The following is a 16,673-nucleotide window of genomic DNA, read 5'->3' as shown; positions in this document are numbered from 1 at the left end:
AGAAAAACGTTGGTTAATTAATTTCAGACACGCCATACATCTCGGGTACTTTGCATAAATTAATATGAAATCTTTATTTATGATTTATGCGTTGTCAACATGGCCTGAACATCTATCAAATAGTTTCCACCGATCGCTGGAAATCACAATACAAAAGAAGATGTGATGGAAATATTCGAAAATCGCCCACGCGTTTTGCACGCGACTTTGTGGCGACTTTGGCCGCCACATAATTTATTGTTATCCGACCAGATTGAGGTCAGGCAGTCAGGAGATTTACACATTGTCACATTGTTGTAGATTCTTATCAATTGTTACACGATTTTCAAATTATGTTTTGATATTTTTCAGTCGGTTTTTTTTTACGATTTGTTGGAATGCGCATTTTGAATAATCCAATGGGGTGATCTGGTCACAAAAATGTATAAATGTTGCCATGGATATTTCCGGATTGCGAGATGATCTTGGGAAAATATTTTCACAGGCCAGAGATCGTAAATCATGAACGAATTTATTAAGAAAAGCTTTTAAATAATTTTTAAATTCAGTAAAAAAATTATCCTAAATACTTACTTAAGGAAACATTTTAGTTCGATTTGTATTGCTTGTATCTTAACTCAGTTACCGTAGACCCCATGTTTTAAAGATTTTCAGTATATAAAGATAGTCAAGATATTTGACATCCCATATATTACATTTAGAATCGGCCATATTTTTCTGGAATGTTTTAGACAGCGGTCCACTTCACATATGAAATTTGTCTGCTCGATCTCTGCCGCCACACAAACAGTGTAGAACAGAGGGTGGTACAACGGTAAGCTGCTCCATAGGTAGATAAGAGATAAATGATAATATCATTGTATTGCCAGCCGAGCGCTGTTTTAAAGGGTTCCATTGCATGATAGTCTCAGGACTCTCCTCCATCCAAAACCTTTGCTAAAAATGCAGAAAAAAATTGCCAAAAACCCCCCACTATTTTCCAAATAACTACCGCATGTTTGTATTGTACTATATGTGTTTCATATTTATTATTTTGAATTCGTATCGTTTCATCGTCATTCGCAAATTGCTCATTGTAATTACTATTATGGTTATTATTTGTCAGCAGCCCATTATCATCATTATGATTCTGATTATCGTTAACAACATTAATATTTTCGTTAGGGTTATCAATATTAGGTTGTTGCTGGTGCTGTTGCTGCTGCTGGTGTTGCTGCTGCACATGTTGCTGTTGCAGCTTGTGGAGGCCACGAAGAAGTTTCTTTAGAATCAGCTCTTCGTGCTCCTCGTCGTTCGGATAGCTATCGTCGATTATATTATTAGCATCAATATGATTGCGATTCTGCACAACAGTTTCGGTAGTAACTGTCTCTGTGTCACCTTCTTCGGTCACTGATGTCTCAACTTGATTTTCGGTTGAAACATGGTCAATTCGATCGTTTAATTGCTTAAGATTATTGTCAATATTCTGATTGAACGCGCTGTGGCTATGGCTATTGCTAGGGCTATGGCTATGGCTATGGCTATTTGGACTATCGAACTTAGTGCTATCGTCTAAACTACTAGAATCAGTCGTGCTACTTTTAGTATTCAAATTATAATGCTCGTTACTGTACAAGTAGTTGTAGTTTTTTGGCAAGGCAGGTATTGCATGATTAACATTAGCGCTACTACTACTATCAATTAGTTGGTTTACATTTAAGTTTAAGTTTAAGTTACTATTAACATAGGGTTTTGAGTATTCATTTTGTGGATGGTGGTCATCCTGCTGTTGCAATCGCTGCGAGGGTAGCTCCACCAGTTGCATATCAGCATCGGGCGGACTGTTGCCGCTGTTGCCGCCCCTCGCTGTGCCCGCGCCACCTGTGGCACCGCCACCTGTTGCACCGGCGGAACGTTTTCGCCTGTCACGCTTGCGACGACTTGCGGCCATAATGGCCACCAGATTGAAGGCGCTGGGTGCCAACGAGGCGGCCGTGGCTGTCAGGGCCGTTGAGGTGACCGTCGACGAGGAGGAGGAGGAGGAGGACGAGGCCGAGGAGGTGGCCTTGGGCAGGTGCTCCACCCGCTCGCGTTCCCGCTCCTTTTCGCCCGCCTCCCGCTGCTCCTGCTCCCACAACTCACGCTGCAACTTGTGTTGCTGCCGCTCCAAGCGGCGTCGTCGACGTCGCTCCATTATGGTGGCATTATTGTGATGATGACGGACCACTAGATTTTTGGGCTGTGGTTGGGCCATCACACCCACTGTGCCGTATTGCCGATGGCGACGGCGATGTTGCAACTGTTGCTGCCTCTTTTGTTGCAACCTCTGGCGGCGATGTTGCTTGCGATTCCTTTGCAGGATCACCTGTTGCTGCTGCAGGTCCAGCTCATTGTTGTTGTTGTTGCTATTGGCTTGGTTGTGGGTCTTAAGGCTATTACTGTTGCTGATCTTTTCGGGGATATTGCTGTTGCTACTATCGCTATTAATACTTGTTGGGCGACGCGACTTTGAACGCGTTCGTTTTGTGACCGCCACTGGGCTTGCTGTTGTTGTTGTTGTTGTGGAGCTGATTTTCTTAGTACTGGGTGGTGTTGTTGTTGTTGTGGTTGTGGTTGATGTAGTTGTTGTTGTTGTGGTAGTGGTAGTGGTAGTGCTTCTCAAAACTTCAGCCAAATGTGAGTTAAATCTCTCCTCACTAACAGGAAAGAAATATAATATGGCCTTCTTCATCACTTTCGGCTTGGCGAAATCGTTCAAGCCAATTGGCTTAAAGTTTCCCTTGAAACCCACTCGCAGCTTTGGATTGTAGGCGCTGGTAAAGTGATGATTGCCCATAAATATACCCTCTTTAAAGTGACAGTCCTTTGTGGCGTTTTTCTAAAATAAGCCAAAAAAAAGAAGGAAGAAGGAACTTAGTACGGCTTTAAACGCATATTTTTAAGGGGTAATGGTCTGAATTATGGAATTTTTAATACTTTGTATAAAAAAAAAAGTATAAAAGTCTTCTAGTTTAATATTTTATTTTACAGACTTTTAAATTTATCAAAATGTAACATACATTTTTATAGAATATAAGTCTAGATAAATTGTTTTTACTAGTTATCAAAACCTTGGGTATACATATGAATTTATATTACGGCTTTATCCATAATATATAACAATTTCCCTGACTAATATCTAAGAAAACTCACCTTTCCAACCAGTCTGCCTTGATGGAAGCACAGAAAGTAGTCTACATCCGCCGAATAGATGGTGATTTTGAAATCCAGGCTGAACACATCGTTGACAGCTTCCATCGTGAAGTATTCTATAAATACAGAGACATGGCAAAATCCAAAATTTAATTAATTATTGGCAAACAAACGAGCAACGGCTATTGTGTAAATATTTAATGGAACTGGAACTGGATCCACTTGAAGCGCATACAGATAACCCAATTAATTGAAAGGTTTTTGATAAAGTTATGAAGGGGTATTTGATTAGAACCTGTGAAACTATGGGTCTTTGTGGAACATTTGATGGAATCAGTAAATCGAGCCAGCCAATTACTGGCGCTGAGTCGTTGAACTCTTTCACTCTTTCTTAACGCAAGGGTTTAACCCTGAAATACACCTAAGCCCGATAATTTCCGATCGATTTCAGTGGGGTTAGACTATTGGATTTGGGTCTCGGGGGAAGACCTTCGAAGAGCCATCAAATCGATCAAATTGCCCCAGTAGCACCTGCGTACCGATAAGATAAAAAATGCCGAGCTGACAATTCTGTTTCCGTTTTTATTGAATTGGGCATTAATTTACGCATTAGGCGGCTGATCGGTAAAAATCCCTTTCGACTTATCAGTGACGCAAGGCGGCGCCTGATCTTGTCACTTTCGCTCAGCCATCAACCCACAATGAAACGAGGGCTGCTCCTGAACTTCAGAACTCCAGAGCAGAGGCTTGGAAACCGCAGCAAATGAATTCCGAATAAATTAAGAGCGGCCGGACAAACAAAACAAGACGAAACCGCAATGGGCGCCGTTCGGCGCGGTTCATAACATCAATCAAATATTAAATTACCAATAATTTAATTAAGCACACAATATGCACAGCCACAGACGAAGACCCAGACCCAGACAGAGTTCAAAATATTGCTACAGGCCCAATTGGCTAGCTTCGACTTATTTAAGGGGAATAAAGGTATAACAATATTAAAATTTAAAATATTTTCTTAAATTATTTTAGCTGTTTTACAGTAACATTTTGAATATTATTTAATATTTTAAAAATACAATTTTGTATTGGTTTACTTTAAGGGGGCCTGTCTTTATCTGCGGACATACGCATCTATAGCAATACTTTTATAAATGCCAATTTAATTTAAATGCCAATGGTAATTGATAAACGCGAGTTGCGTGAGTAAGAGCTGTCTCGGTTGGTTTCCAGATCGGTATGCTTTATTTTCTTGGTGATATATGGTATATATATATGATATAGTATAGGATATACTTACGATATGTTCGCAATATGTTTTCGGCGGTCACTTTGCCGTGCGAATTGATGTGCAGCGCAAGTTCGCTGTGTTTGCTGAGGGTTAAAACATTTTTCGCGGCGCATGCTGGCCTCACAATAGCAACCACAACCTGGAATAAAGAGGAAGAGATAGAGAACCTCGAATTAATGGTCGATTCATCTGCATTACGGCCACATCTGGCGACTAATCCTGCCCCAACGCAACCCTTTTTTGCCCCATAAATTTCCATTAATACGATGAGCTTTTTATTACACCGCCCCGCACATGCGACACGAAAATTTTTATGGTCAAAGTTGAGCCCACTGGCCAACTGGCCATTAGGCGTGTTATGGTAGTCCAGGTAATTGGTTTCTCAATGGGATATGTTGTCCTAAGCTTTGACATTCTGCAGATAGTCGGATAACTGCGTTGGGAAGCGGGTTCCCATGCATTTAAATTGCCAGAGCAAGTTGCCGATAAATGTCCTATTACGAAATTTAATTGCTTGGGAATTTGCAAGAATGATACTGTAACTAACTCGATATGGCTTGGATTTTAAAATTTAATTTTTTCTAGAAATCACCTGACGGAAGTTGAGCTTCTATAACTATATTTCACCACCTGACACGTGTATGTCTCATGCCCACCATCAATGGCACGTTTACGACCTTTGAACAGACAAATTTCGACCCACTACTCGAATGGTATCGCAATTATTCTATGATAAAGAAAATATGCAAATAAGCAAAACAAGCAAATGGGAAAGACATATGACATATAATAGGCGTGGCGAGTGCAAATCGAGTATTTATCGGGGCTTAGATCCGACCAGACTCATACATCATATCGTTTAATAATGTTCATGAGGCCTATTCACCACACGGCACCAAAGACGACCAGTAAGCATTGTTAGCTATTTATGGGGGAATAGCCAAAAATAACGCTGGACTTTAGCAGAGGTCTTAACTGGGCTTTCGGGTGGGTAAGCGATGGGTTTGTATGCACAATCGAAAACAAATTGACCTAAGCACGGAGATCGACGCGTGCCAATCGATTTATCGCAGCTTAACCAATCGATTCGAGTTTCCCAAGTTGTTGACATTTTTCATATTTTCCAACTTCAAGTTGACGTTGACACAATGTCAGTTTTCCAAAAAAGATGGATGGAAGGAGAGTAAGGCCTTCTGTTTGCACTTCTCTAAAAAAAAAAAAAACAGAAAAAAATAGAGAATGCCGTGCGACCTTTTCCATAGTTCAATGACGTTCCCCAGCTTGTATGTGTAACAATCATAATCATAATAATAATTATAATTATTTTTTATGGGCCGCCTCAAGTGGAGAGACCCCACAAAACCGAGAGCCACTCCAATGTACACACGCTCCCCATATCAAAACTCCGAATTGCTTCGCCCCCCCACTCCAATTTCGATTGCACACACTCAATCTTTCGAACGTATAAAAATATTTTGACATTTCTCAAGATAATTATTCAGAGTGTGTTGAAAGCAAGGCAGCTTTCGATTGAGACTGAAGATTTCCAGATGGTTTTTGCCCAGCCAAAAGCCAAAAACTGGAACAAGGCTTTAGCCAAAGTATTCTTGGGAAATAGTAAATTATGCTAGTTCGACGGATTTCGCCACAAAAACAGTCCAAAGCCCATAAATACGACAAGTTTTTCAATTACGTAGGTCGTTAAAATGCTAATCGTCTCTTAGCATAAAGATTTAGTAGTCACGGTGGGACAAAAACTCACCATCAGTATAAATATAAAAGTCCTGACATTGGGCAGCGTGAACTGTAGTAACCTGCAAGTAGGCGAAAAATAAACGAAATGAGTATATACTGTATACAATAGTATCAATAGTATTTTTGTATTAACAACAAAATTACGCTAGCCACTATAAATAAAGAGTTGAGTGTGATTCAAAGGAGAAACATTTGCATAAATCTTACAGATTATTATTAATGATTATTATTGGTTTTATTGATTTGTTTTCAACTTTATTCGTTTTGTTTTTGTCTCATCATTCGAGATGAACTTCCGTCTTAAACAACAATTAAGTCATTTTACGGCCGATCGTGAGATCTCTAAAAATATATTTAAATAAAATACACGACACGTATCCATCGGATTTCCATGGAGAGCCCTTAAAGTGCCTCTGGCTCAATGTCACCCCATCACAAGTGACCACAAGTGGCCACTCGGAAAACGCCAGAGAAAAATGTGCTTCATATATATATATTTTGTTTTGCCTTTCTTTTATTTTATCGATTCAGGCGAACAAGTCTTGCCATATTTTGTTGTACTTTCCGCACTGCATATTCTGTTTCACGACCAACTAATCCCCGGGCCCAAAAGGTCATTGATTTCAGCTTAGCACTGAACTGAACTGAACTGAACTACAAAAAAATAAAAAAAAGAAAACCAGCGTACAAGAACTCAAGAACTCAAGAGCCAGAAGGGTAGTTTCTTGAGACGAAGGTCTCTCTGTTCTGCGCTTGAAAAGTGAAAACGCAAAGAATCAAGCTCGAGAAATCAATATGCAGCGACCGAGAGTCAAAAGTTAAAACAGCCCCAGAAGGAGGCGATTTTGCAGAGCCTTTGGTCTCAAATCCGAATCCCTAACCCTCTCAGTGGGCAGTCCCGAAAAAAAAGAAAGAAATATAAAAAAAACTCTGCCAAATCAAATGCCTGGTGGCGTGCGATTTTTATCATTTTTCAATTTCACAGCAGACAATAAAGTTCATTTGAAATGTGCAAACACACACGGGCATTCTAAATGAAATTTCACAATTCCCGCCGAAAGAACAACATTTTTTCAAACGTTTTGTATTATTTTTTTTTTTTGCCGTACCAGCTTGGCATGCAATTAAATCGACTTGAAGCTTTTTCAATTTATGCTTAGTTTGCGTTCTGTGTAAATTATTTCACCGCTTTTCCAGCGAATGGTGAAGCTACTGCTGAGAGATCAATAGGATTAGTTTACGAAATTTCAGTTAGCTTAGGTAGTTAAACAAAAAGAAAGGCACTTTTTGGGGGCTGGTAACCGCACAACAAAAAAAAACATAAAATAAAATTGAAACCAAAACTTCCAAAGTTCAGGAGTTCTCTAAGACCAGACAAAAGGCCCAAGTCCCCAATACAGGCAGAAAAATTTCCAACAAATATAAAGGTTGTAATTACATTTCATACTTATGTAGTTATATTTTTAGGTATGAAAAATGATAATGCTTAGATGTCATACATCAAATAATTTTGTTGATAACACTTTCAATGAATGATGAAATTATTGGGTTTTAAAAATATACTTTCTATGTTGATAATGTCTTATCCATTTAAATAATTATATTTGGCGTTAATTTTGCTGATATAATTTTCAATAAATGATGAAATGATTTTTTAGCTGGACTTTAAGGTTTTTAAAAATATATACACATATACTATCTATGTTGATGAGACTTTTCCCGTTCTAATTATTATTTTTCCCTGTGTACAAGTGGTTCCCATGTATGTAACTCGATATCGCTTCTATGGCCAGTCGCCTCTGTCTGTGCTTTACTTTTGTTCGCTTCTGCGACTCATAATTACCTTATTTGGTATGCAGACAGGAGCCCAGAACGGAGCCAGAAGAAGGGTTTCTGCTGAGTCCCCAGTTTCCTTGGTCTGGCTTACGCAATATCGTAGGGCCCTGCACCTCAAATGTGCCCTGAATACTGAATAGATATGGATATGTACATATAGTTTTGGATTGAGAAGTTTTCCTTTCGCTACGTGCTCACATTTTATTTTTTTTTGGGACCGGGACCACCCGAACGAGGAAGCTTTCATTCACAAAGTCTGAGGAAACAGTGGAACCTCCTTTCGTAATATCATCTATCTGTACGTCACAGCGACCACATTTGAAATGTGCAATCTAATCGCTGGCGACATTTTCAGGCCTTTAATTAGTTTGTCCACTCGATTGTGCTACGGCCGACTACATATAAATCTGGAAATTAAAATTAAAATTAAACTCCAAGTGTTTTTGCCCCGATCGCATCGATCGATAATATGCTAAGCACCAGGTCTTTTCCAATACGATTCGATTGGAATCGAATGCAAACTAGTTTGGGCCTCAAATCTCCGACTCTCTCGAGAACGGGGCACGTGTTGGCATCTGGACTTTAACACTTGTTGCTTCCAACTCACAATATATAGCCGCATAATTGTACTTCGTGTACTTCGTTTGTACTTACTATATATGTATTTAAACAAAATGAATACGGCATCTACGGAATGCTCAGCCGATTAGATTAGGTCCTAAAGTATTTGGACAGAAAAATGAATTGGCAGAAAGATTCAGTCAGATAGTCGGCGAGGAAAGTGATAGCATTGAACTCTGATTGCGGACACGTGTTCTGGGGAGTTGTGGGTAATCCATCATATAATTAAGGTCCTGTAACTGCCCGATTTACCCTGTCAACTGCCACGTGTTCTGGTGTGAAATTTTATGCTGTCAATTGTGCGTATAATTCTGATTGTGATTGTAATGACCATGATGATGATGATGAGGGCCACCCCATATTATATATATTTTTTTACTTCTTTATTTTTTTTTTTTGGCCTGCCCGGCTGCACTTAATGCAATTTTTTCCTTTTGTTTTAAGGGGTGGCTTGCAGGGAACTGAATGTTACTTAATACTCTTACATCATCCACCTTGCGCTTTTCGCCGAGCAACCCTAAGCCTCATCCCTCGGAACCCCCGTGGAAACCCCTCGGAATCCCTCGAAACCCCCCGATATTCTCCGGCTGCAACTGCAACTTTTTACGTATTTACTCTGTCCCGACTTAATGAAGTTCCCAACTGAAAGGGATGGATACACACATACCCTATGTGTGCACAAGTACTCAACTGACTTTGACAGTTGCCAGTTTTGTGTTTTGCCATTGTTTTTGCAGCAGGGCGCCGAGCTGGTGGGCATTATGCGACAATATTTATATGTATAATGTGCACAGCAGCGAATGCATTTGCAACTGCAACAGGCAGTGGGAGTTGCAATTGGATTCGGATACAAATTCAGTTTCAGATTGGGAATGTGAAGTATTTCAATGCGACTTGAGATTTAGAACAATATGCAAATGTGATCAAGAGCCGGCAAGAGTTGGGGTGCATAATACAAACAAGTTGGCAGAAAATGTCACATATAAAAAGAAAAACAATCCTAGAATAATAAGCAGTAATAATAAATTATTAAAACAAAGTGGGTTGTTAAATATATATCTTAAAAGCATTACCTTTAAGTTTTAAATTCCCTAAGAAATCACTGAATTTTTCCTAAATATTTCTAAGTAACTTATGTAAATTTTCTTGGCCACTTTCCAGACTTCTTTAATTAAAAGTTAAGACCTAAGATTTGTCCAACCAAGCCAAAAAGCTTTGCATACTTTTGGCACCAAGAGGGCTCTTTCCCATCCATCTCCCTTTTACTTCCCACTCTCAACCAAAAACCTCTTGAACTTGTAGCCACCAAAGCAACGCCCCAAATAAAATAGAATAGGGAGCACCACCACCACAATGCGGCAAAATGGGAACGGGAATCCGTGAGAGTTCAGTGTACCCCAGCGATAAGCTAATGTTGTTTTTCAGACTGTTCAGTAGATATTATATAGGAGAACGAATCATTTGATGTCAAGGCTGCGGGGAAGATGGCAGAAAAATGCTGGAATGCTGAAAAATTAGACGTGCCGCCACACACATCTCGCCTCATTAGCAGGCCTCCCTTCTCACCTTTAGATGCACTGAGGGAAAATGTGTTGAAGCTCAGGAATAAAAAATTTTATAAAGCTAGAAAAGTAATTGTAGTGAGATTGTGAGCTTATTAACAACCTTGTTTGATATGATATTAGCTGATTTTAAATGGAACTCAAACCAAAGTCTTTTTGAGATTGGATCTTTAATTGTTTATATTGTATTGGGAGTTTTATTATAGCATGTTTTTTGCACTGTGTGACCACCCCCTTTTGTCCCATAACCACTATAATACCACTATATATAATGAGGGGTTGTATCTAATGCGATTTTAGCCACCGGGACAGCTGCACCCTTGGAGGTGATAAGCGGCTTTCGGCTCTCGGCGCTACTCTCAGCCCTTTTGATAAGTCCGGGCTACTTAAGTGGCAGCGAATATATTTTGTTAAGCATTCAGCAACTTTCCCAAAGTGTCAACACCGCTCGCAGACAGTGCGAAAGAGATGGGTGTCGGGCCAAGGAAAGAGACGGGGCGATGGCGACAAAATCGATGAGACGATGGCGAGTTTAAGGCAAACATGGCAAGTGCATCCATTGAGTTTGTCTAGGGACTTGTGCGCGGGCTACTCAAATATGACACCTTTTTCTGGAAGTAAATAATAATTGCCTTGCACCTGAACTGGGGGGAAAACGCATGTTTTGGTTTCCATTCCGTCTAAATTGCCGGCTTAAATGGCTAAGCAAATACATTTGATATGGTTTCAAAGGGAAACGGTGAAATGATATATCGAAATCGGGCACCTTATCAAGCGTTATGGTTCTATAAAAGCCAGTTTTACATTACTGTAAATATCTGATAACCGTCGATAGCCGACTTGCCAATAAATCACCTAGACAATAAAACCGAAAAGATAAATCAATCGCTAAGCTGATTAGGCTTTTTTTTTGGGGGGGGGGGGGGGGGGAGTTATTCAAAGAAACTAACTTTCTAATTCATCAAAATCTCCCATCGATGCGTTTTATCTTTGATGCATTTTCGTGGGACCTCCAAAAGTGGGTGTGTTTGTGGTATTTGTTGTTTTTTTTTTCTTTACGAAACACTATACCAACAATGACAACACCAATAAAACAAGCAATATCCAGCATTGTGGGTCAGGTGCAACGACAATCGGTGTGCAGCCGTAATGCCCAATGCAAATATTTGGCCTAAATCGAACAATTAATCAGCCCTCTCTGTCGCACTTGGCAAATATTTCAAATTGCCCTTTATAGAAAGCGAACTTATCAACGTGGAAAACTTCATCGAGTTGTAAAAGCGAACGCAAAGCGTAGTAAAATTTCATAGAGCCCTTCGAGGGGCCGAGCTTTGGGGGTGGGGCTTTTCTGATAGGGTCTTTTAGTACTATGCGAAAAAGCAAAACAAACAGTAAACACTTGACGGCCGCATGGTTCTTTTTTGGCGTATTGTTATTATTTTGTCCACATACATATAGTACACACAAATATGTAGATATAGACCAATATATATGTATAGTCGTAGTACGCGTAGTACGCCGTGGCGTATAGTTTGAACGTGTTCTTTGCTGATAAGATAAGGGGGGGAACTCGTTTCTTTTATATTTTCCACCGGGGAGCACTTGCCCGTCGGCTCAGATCAGGGGATTATTATTGTTGGGGTTGACTTGGCCAGATCTTGACCACTTAGTCACTGGCATTGAGCCGGCCATAAAGGCATTCAGCTTTCTAGACCGAAAATTCGATTGCAAATCGAAGATCGCCAAAAAGCCAATCGAGATATCTGGCTGCTTATCGCATCGAGAACTCCACCAGAACCTCTCAGGTTTAACCTGCCGCAAACCGGACGAATTCAAATCGCACAGGTGGTAGAAGTGTGTCCGGAATGCCTTAACCGAATTCTTCACGCTGTAAGGTGATAATAATAATAAACGAATTCAGACGCGACTTTGTGACGCGGCCTTTGCCGTCGGCGATTTGTATTTATAAACCCCTGATCCCAGCTGCCAATGTGACTAATCGTTTGATATACTCTATATGGCGTACATCATTGTCGTTATCTCTGTATGGAAAAGCAGGGCACCGAGGGACGTGCCTTTTGGGGTCGTTTCCTAGCACTGATTTCCGATTTCTCGTCGTGGCGTCATATATGTTTGGGGACCCAATTATTTAAGCCACTTTTTCGCCAACCCACTCTCTGTGTACAGCTTTTTCCATCCGCGCGTAACCTAATTATAAACCTGGATGTGACATTCATTTCATTTAGCAGCTTTGGGCGCCAACAAACTTTTGTTGGTCTGTTAATACCCGCAAACTTTAGTATACTTTACATGAACCTACCCTGGACACGTTTAATGATAACTCAATATTTTTAATAGTAATTAACATAGTCAGGTTGATAGAATTCTGGGAAATATATATATAGGTATATATACATATGTATCAATGAACTTGTTGATATTCTCAAAAGTCATGATGGAAAAGAGTGCAGTTTACTTGGCCAAGGTTGTGTGGCCTCCATTAACGGTAGCAAATGAGGCGAGATTCGGTTTCTGGGTTCCTCGATTGCATTAATCAAAGCTGCACAGAAATATGTGCCAAGTCACAGATATATTTATGATGTTTTGGCAATTGAGCTTGTGCCTCGTGCCGAAAAATCATAAATCTCCATAAAACACTCGAGGGTGTAGATTAATGTGTTCATTTTCGCGTGTCTCCATTCGGTGATCTTCTCCTAATGGATCTTCAATTGGGCCTGGAAAATACCGCTGCTGTTCGTGCTTATCAATCGATTTTAGGCCAAGCCCGTAAATTCTGTTCTCGGGTGTTATCTCAACGTATTTCCGTTTAATTAATAAAAGAAGCGAACAAATTCGAATTATCAAATCAAATATTGTCTATTTTTACAGAAAAACGCGTTTCTTATCGTCTCTCTCCGAAAATATTTTTGATGGGGCGTGGCAATGTTTGCCTTTGGAAAAGTTTAACTTGTTTATTATTCGGAAAAAGGTGTGTGTGGACTGTGATTAGGATGGGGAATAATTATTCTGAATTAGTTGGATTTAAAGGTTTTAGCTTGGTTTAGTTTTCCTTGCGAGTTTTTGCAAGCGATTTTAACCGAGGGTTGGCGCGTTCGCAATTGATTTATAACTCAGGTAAATGTCCTGAGATCAGAACACGCCACAAACCCTCGAAAGTTTTTCGAAAAAGGGGTTGTACACACACAGCGGCAGGGTATGAATACACACAAGCTGATTTATCCTGACAGTTTGCATGTGTTGGTGCCATAACAAGTTATAAACGGCAATTATGGACCTGAAACTGAACCTGAACCTGAAGCTGAAACAGAAACACATACCGAGAAATCGAAACTGAAACTGAAAATGCAACCGAGTCTTGGTCTTTGGCACATTTCGTACATATTTCTTGTTTCGAACATATAATTGTGCTTTTGATCTGTGTTTGGAAATTGTTTTTTAAGTGAAATTGCGTTGCGCCTGATAAACAGCCCTCCATTTATTATATATATTAGTTTTATAGTTGCGTCTGTGTTTGTGTGGGAATTGTGCGAAAAGTAAAGGGAGCGAGGAACACAGGTCATGGTATTTGCGGATTATTCCTTTGATTGCGTATGGTTTGCCATCGGTTCTCGGTTTGGGCATGGCGTGTTCATCTCTCTTCCCTTTGCACGTGGTTTAGGGATTTGCCCGTTTTCAGTTCGACATAAAATTAAGGATTCAAAACCCATACAACACTTCTCTAAAAATTCGGATTTTTTAAACCGAAAACATTTTAAAAAACATCAATTATATCAATCTTCAGATATTTTGAAATACTCTTAAAATATTTACTTGTTGCGAACCTTTGTTCGTTACTTATTGAATTATTAATAGTACTTCAAAGATTTTTTAGGAATACAATAAACACAAGAAAAGCTAATTTTTAAAAAGCTTTACAAGGCCTAATAAAAAAAATTTGATAATATAATTTGATAATTTGCACCTTTAACCAATGAGCCTTATTTCCATGAAGCGATTTCTTTTTTAGCTTGGCTATTTTTTTTATTAATTTATCGTTACTATAAAAGTTTCTTGCGAATAGTCATAAAAAATTTACCAAAGAGTTCCCCGAATTTAGTATGTGATTATCGTATTGTATTTTTTAAGAACTAAAATATTATCATTAGGATGAAAAACCCAAAATATTGAGTCACAAGACTTACATCGTATACTTCTGGCCGCATTGTAGCCCCCAAATTTAAGGGTATAAATTATAATCCAACATGGGTTTGTGCGTAGAATCGTCGCAAGTCTATCATTTGACTGACGAAAGAGTTTTAGTTTTCTGCTGAGTTTGGAGTCCGAGCGGAAATACAGAAATCAGAATTCGTATAAACTCGAATATGTACGGCGAATATAAATCTGATACTTTGGGCAGAAATTGCGGCGTCAACAAAAATTACAACTACACCGCAAAAAAATGCAATCAAATCCGGGCGTGTTTTTCAGTTTTGTTTTTTATTTGTTATTCTTGCAATTTGTATTTTGTCAACCGCACTTTTTGTTATCTGCATGCAATATTTCGCCTTGATTTGCGTATTTTATTACTTTTGATTAACAATATGTAATTGATAGTAATAAATATATATTATTATTGGGTTATATACTTGTATTGCACTTCTGTCAACAGCGACGCAACAATGACACGATATTTTGTTTATTTATTTATTCGAATATATCTTTTGTGTATTTTCGAGTTGCACAAAATTTGATTTATTTTGCGTGAACTTTTTTTGCACTGGCACTGGGGCACTCGAAAATATATTTCAACTGTGTTTATTTTTTTCAACTGGTTTTCGGTGTGCGATTTTTAAAACAAAATCAGTATCTGTAGCCGCGCAATGCACTTTTCACCTCTGGCTAATTAATCGAAACGAATTAATCAGGCTCGTTTGAATTAGTTGGTTTGGAATGTGACTTGGAATTTTTCAAAAATATTTTCCAAGGCATTTGTTGCTGGGTATTGGCTTTGGTTATCCGTTGGTTGCGCTGTCAGCGATCTTTAACCGACGAAAGGTGAAAAGAAACTGAACTGAAATACTAAACGTATCTTTCAGATACATTCGTTCGCTGTTTCGCTCGAACCAGTTCGAACAAGTTACGTCGAACGTGTTGGTCTCGAACATAATTGATAATAATAACAAATAATTATTAATAAAAAATATTATTAAAATCAAATGCCAAAAAAAGTGTATGGTAATTCAAAATATTTCAAAAATTCATTATCTATATTTCTGAAAGAAGAAAGTGTGTAACTGGTTGAAGAAAACACTGAAGTATATTCTCGAACGTCGAGATCTCGAAAGGCTCTTCCGAATTGAATCGAAATTCCGCCCTAAAATATTCAAAGTACTATTTTAATTGTCTTACGAGAGCTATATAATATAATAATACATAAACCTATATTACAATATATGTATAAGCATATTTCCATAGTTAGTGATTTTTATTGTTTCAGTGCATTTATAAAATCGTATTAACTAAACCATTTAGCATTACAAAACCTTTTTAAATATGTCTATAGGTAAGAATGTTTAATATAAGCCTATTTTTATTTTTATTTCATAAAAACATATTACAAAAATATTCTTGTTGAACTAAATCACAAAAATGTCTATGCAAACAGACAAGTTATATGAAAAAAAGTTACGTGATAATAGTTATTCTTTAAAATAATAAAAATTGTAAATAGATAAACATACATATATGCTTCCACAAAAAATGTCATTTAATATTTACATAATTAGTTGTTACAGTGTTTGATCCAATAATCGGTAATAACATAATGGTTTTTTTGCTTACCTTTTGAATACGAAATGTCTTTTGACTTCTTACCCTTGTAGTATTTATTATTATTATTTAGTTTTTTTTTTTAGAGTTAATCTACTGAACATTTCATGTTTGTTTGTTTTAATACTTTAAATGACCTAATGGAATTTGGCAATCTTTTGGAAATTCTAAACGATTCTAGGGATCTTATTGATCCATTATATTTTCAATATTAAGTTTCCATTTAAATTGTTCTATCCGTGTAGAATAGCTTTCGTATGCTTTGTTTTTTGCAGTTTACAATCCATTTTAAACACCCACCAAACTGCAGTGATCATAAATAAGGAGACCGACAAGTTTGCGTTTGTCATTCTTTGAAATGTTTGCTCCATTTAGAAGAACTAGGTTTGCCGACCAGTAATGATCTCTAGGTGGCGTCCACCTGCTCCACTTTAAAAAAATAAAACTAGTCACCCACCCAATTCCGAATTCCGAAAAATGCCAGGGAAAATGCCAGACGATATTGGGCAAGGTCCAGTTGGCGAGCCATTAGCAAAGTTGCCCCTGCATTTTGATATTGATCGATTAGCCAGCCAGTTGTATCAGGCAGTTTTATTGATCATGCT

The 16,673-nt window shown here is 38.5% G+C and overlaps 1 protein-coding gene across 1 annotated transcript; it reads right to left on the bottom strand.

Moving 5' to 3' along the window:
• Window positions 1–907: 907 nt before the first annotated feature.
• On the bottom strand, window positions 908–15,308 carry pyr (pyramus). The gene is made up of 4 exons (XM_065863137.2): window positions 14,442–15,308; window positions 4,475–4,604; window positions 3,175–3,290; window positions 908–2,860 (listed from the first exon to the last, which is right to left on the bottom strand). Exons 1-4 carry the CDS (start codon window positions 14,460–14,462, stop codon window positions 908–910), a joined length of 2,220 nt encoding a protein of 739 aa, XP_065719209.2. The 5' UTR covers window positions 14,463–15,308.
• Window positions 15,309–16,673: the final 1,365 nt, after the last annotated feature.

Source organism: Drosophila suzukii, chromosome 2R, assembly GCF_043229965.1.
Source record: "Drosophila suzukii chromosome 2R, CBGP_Dsuzu_IsoJpt1.0, whole genome shotgun sequence".
NCBI classification, from domain to species: Eukaryota; Metazoa; Arthropoda; class Insecta; order Diptera; family Drosophilidae; genus Drosophila; species Drosophila suzukii.
Note: the sequence above shows the minus strand (reverse complement) of the source record. Positions and strands in the feature narration are given on the sequence as shown.

Excerpts from the sequence above, each read along its gene's own strand:
- pyr (XM_065863137.2), bottom strand. The coding sequence starts at position 14,462 with ATGCGGCCAGAAGTATACGAT. Across the intron at positions 3,291-4,474 it reads AAACATATTGCGAACATATC|AATACTTCACGATGGAAGCT; the intron begins GTAAGTATATCC and ends CTGTATTTATAG. Across the intron at positions 2,861-3,174 it reads AAGGCAGACTGGTTGGAAAG|AAAAACGCCACAAAGGACTG; the intron begins GTGAGTTTTCTT and ends GGCTTATTTTAG.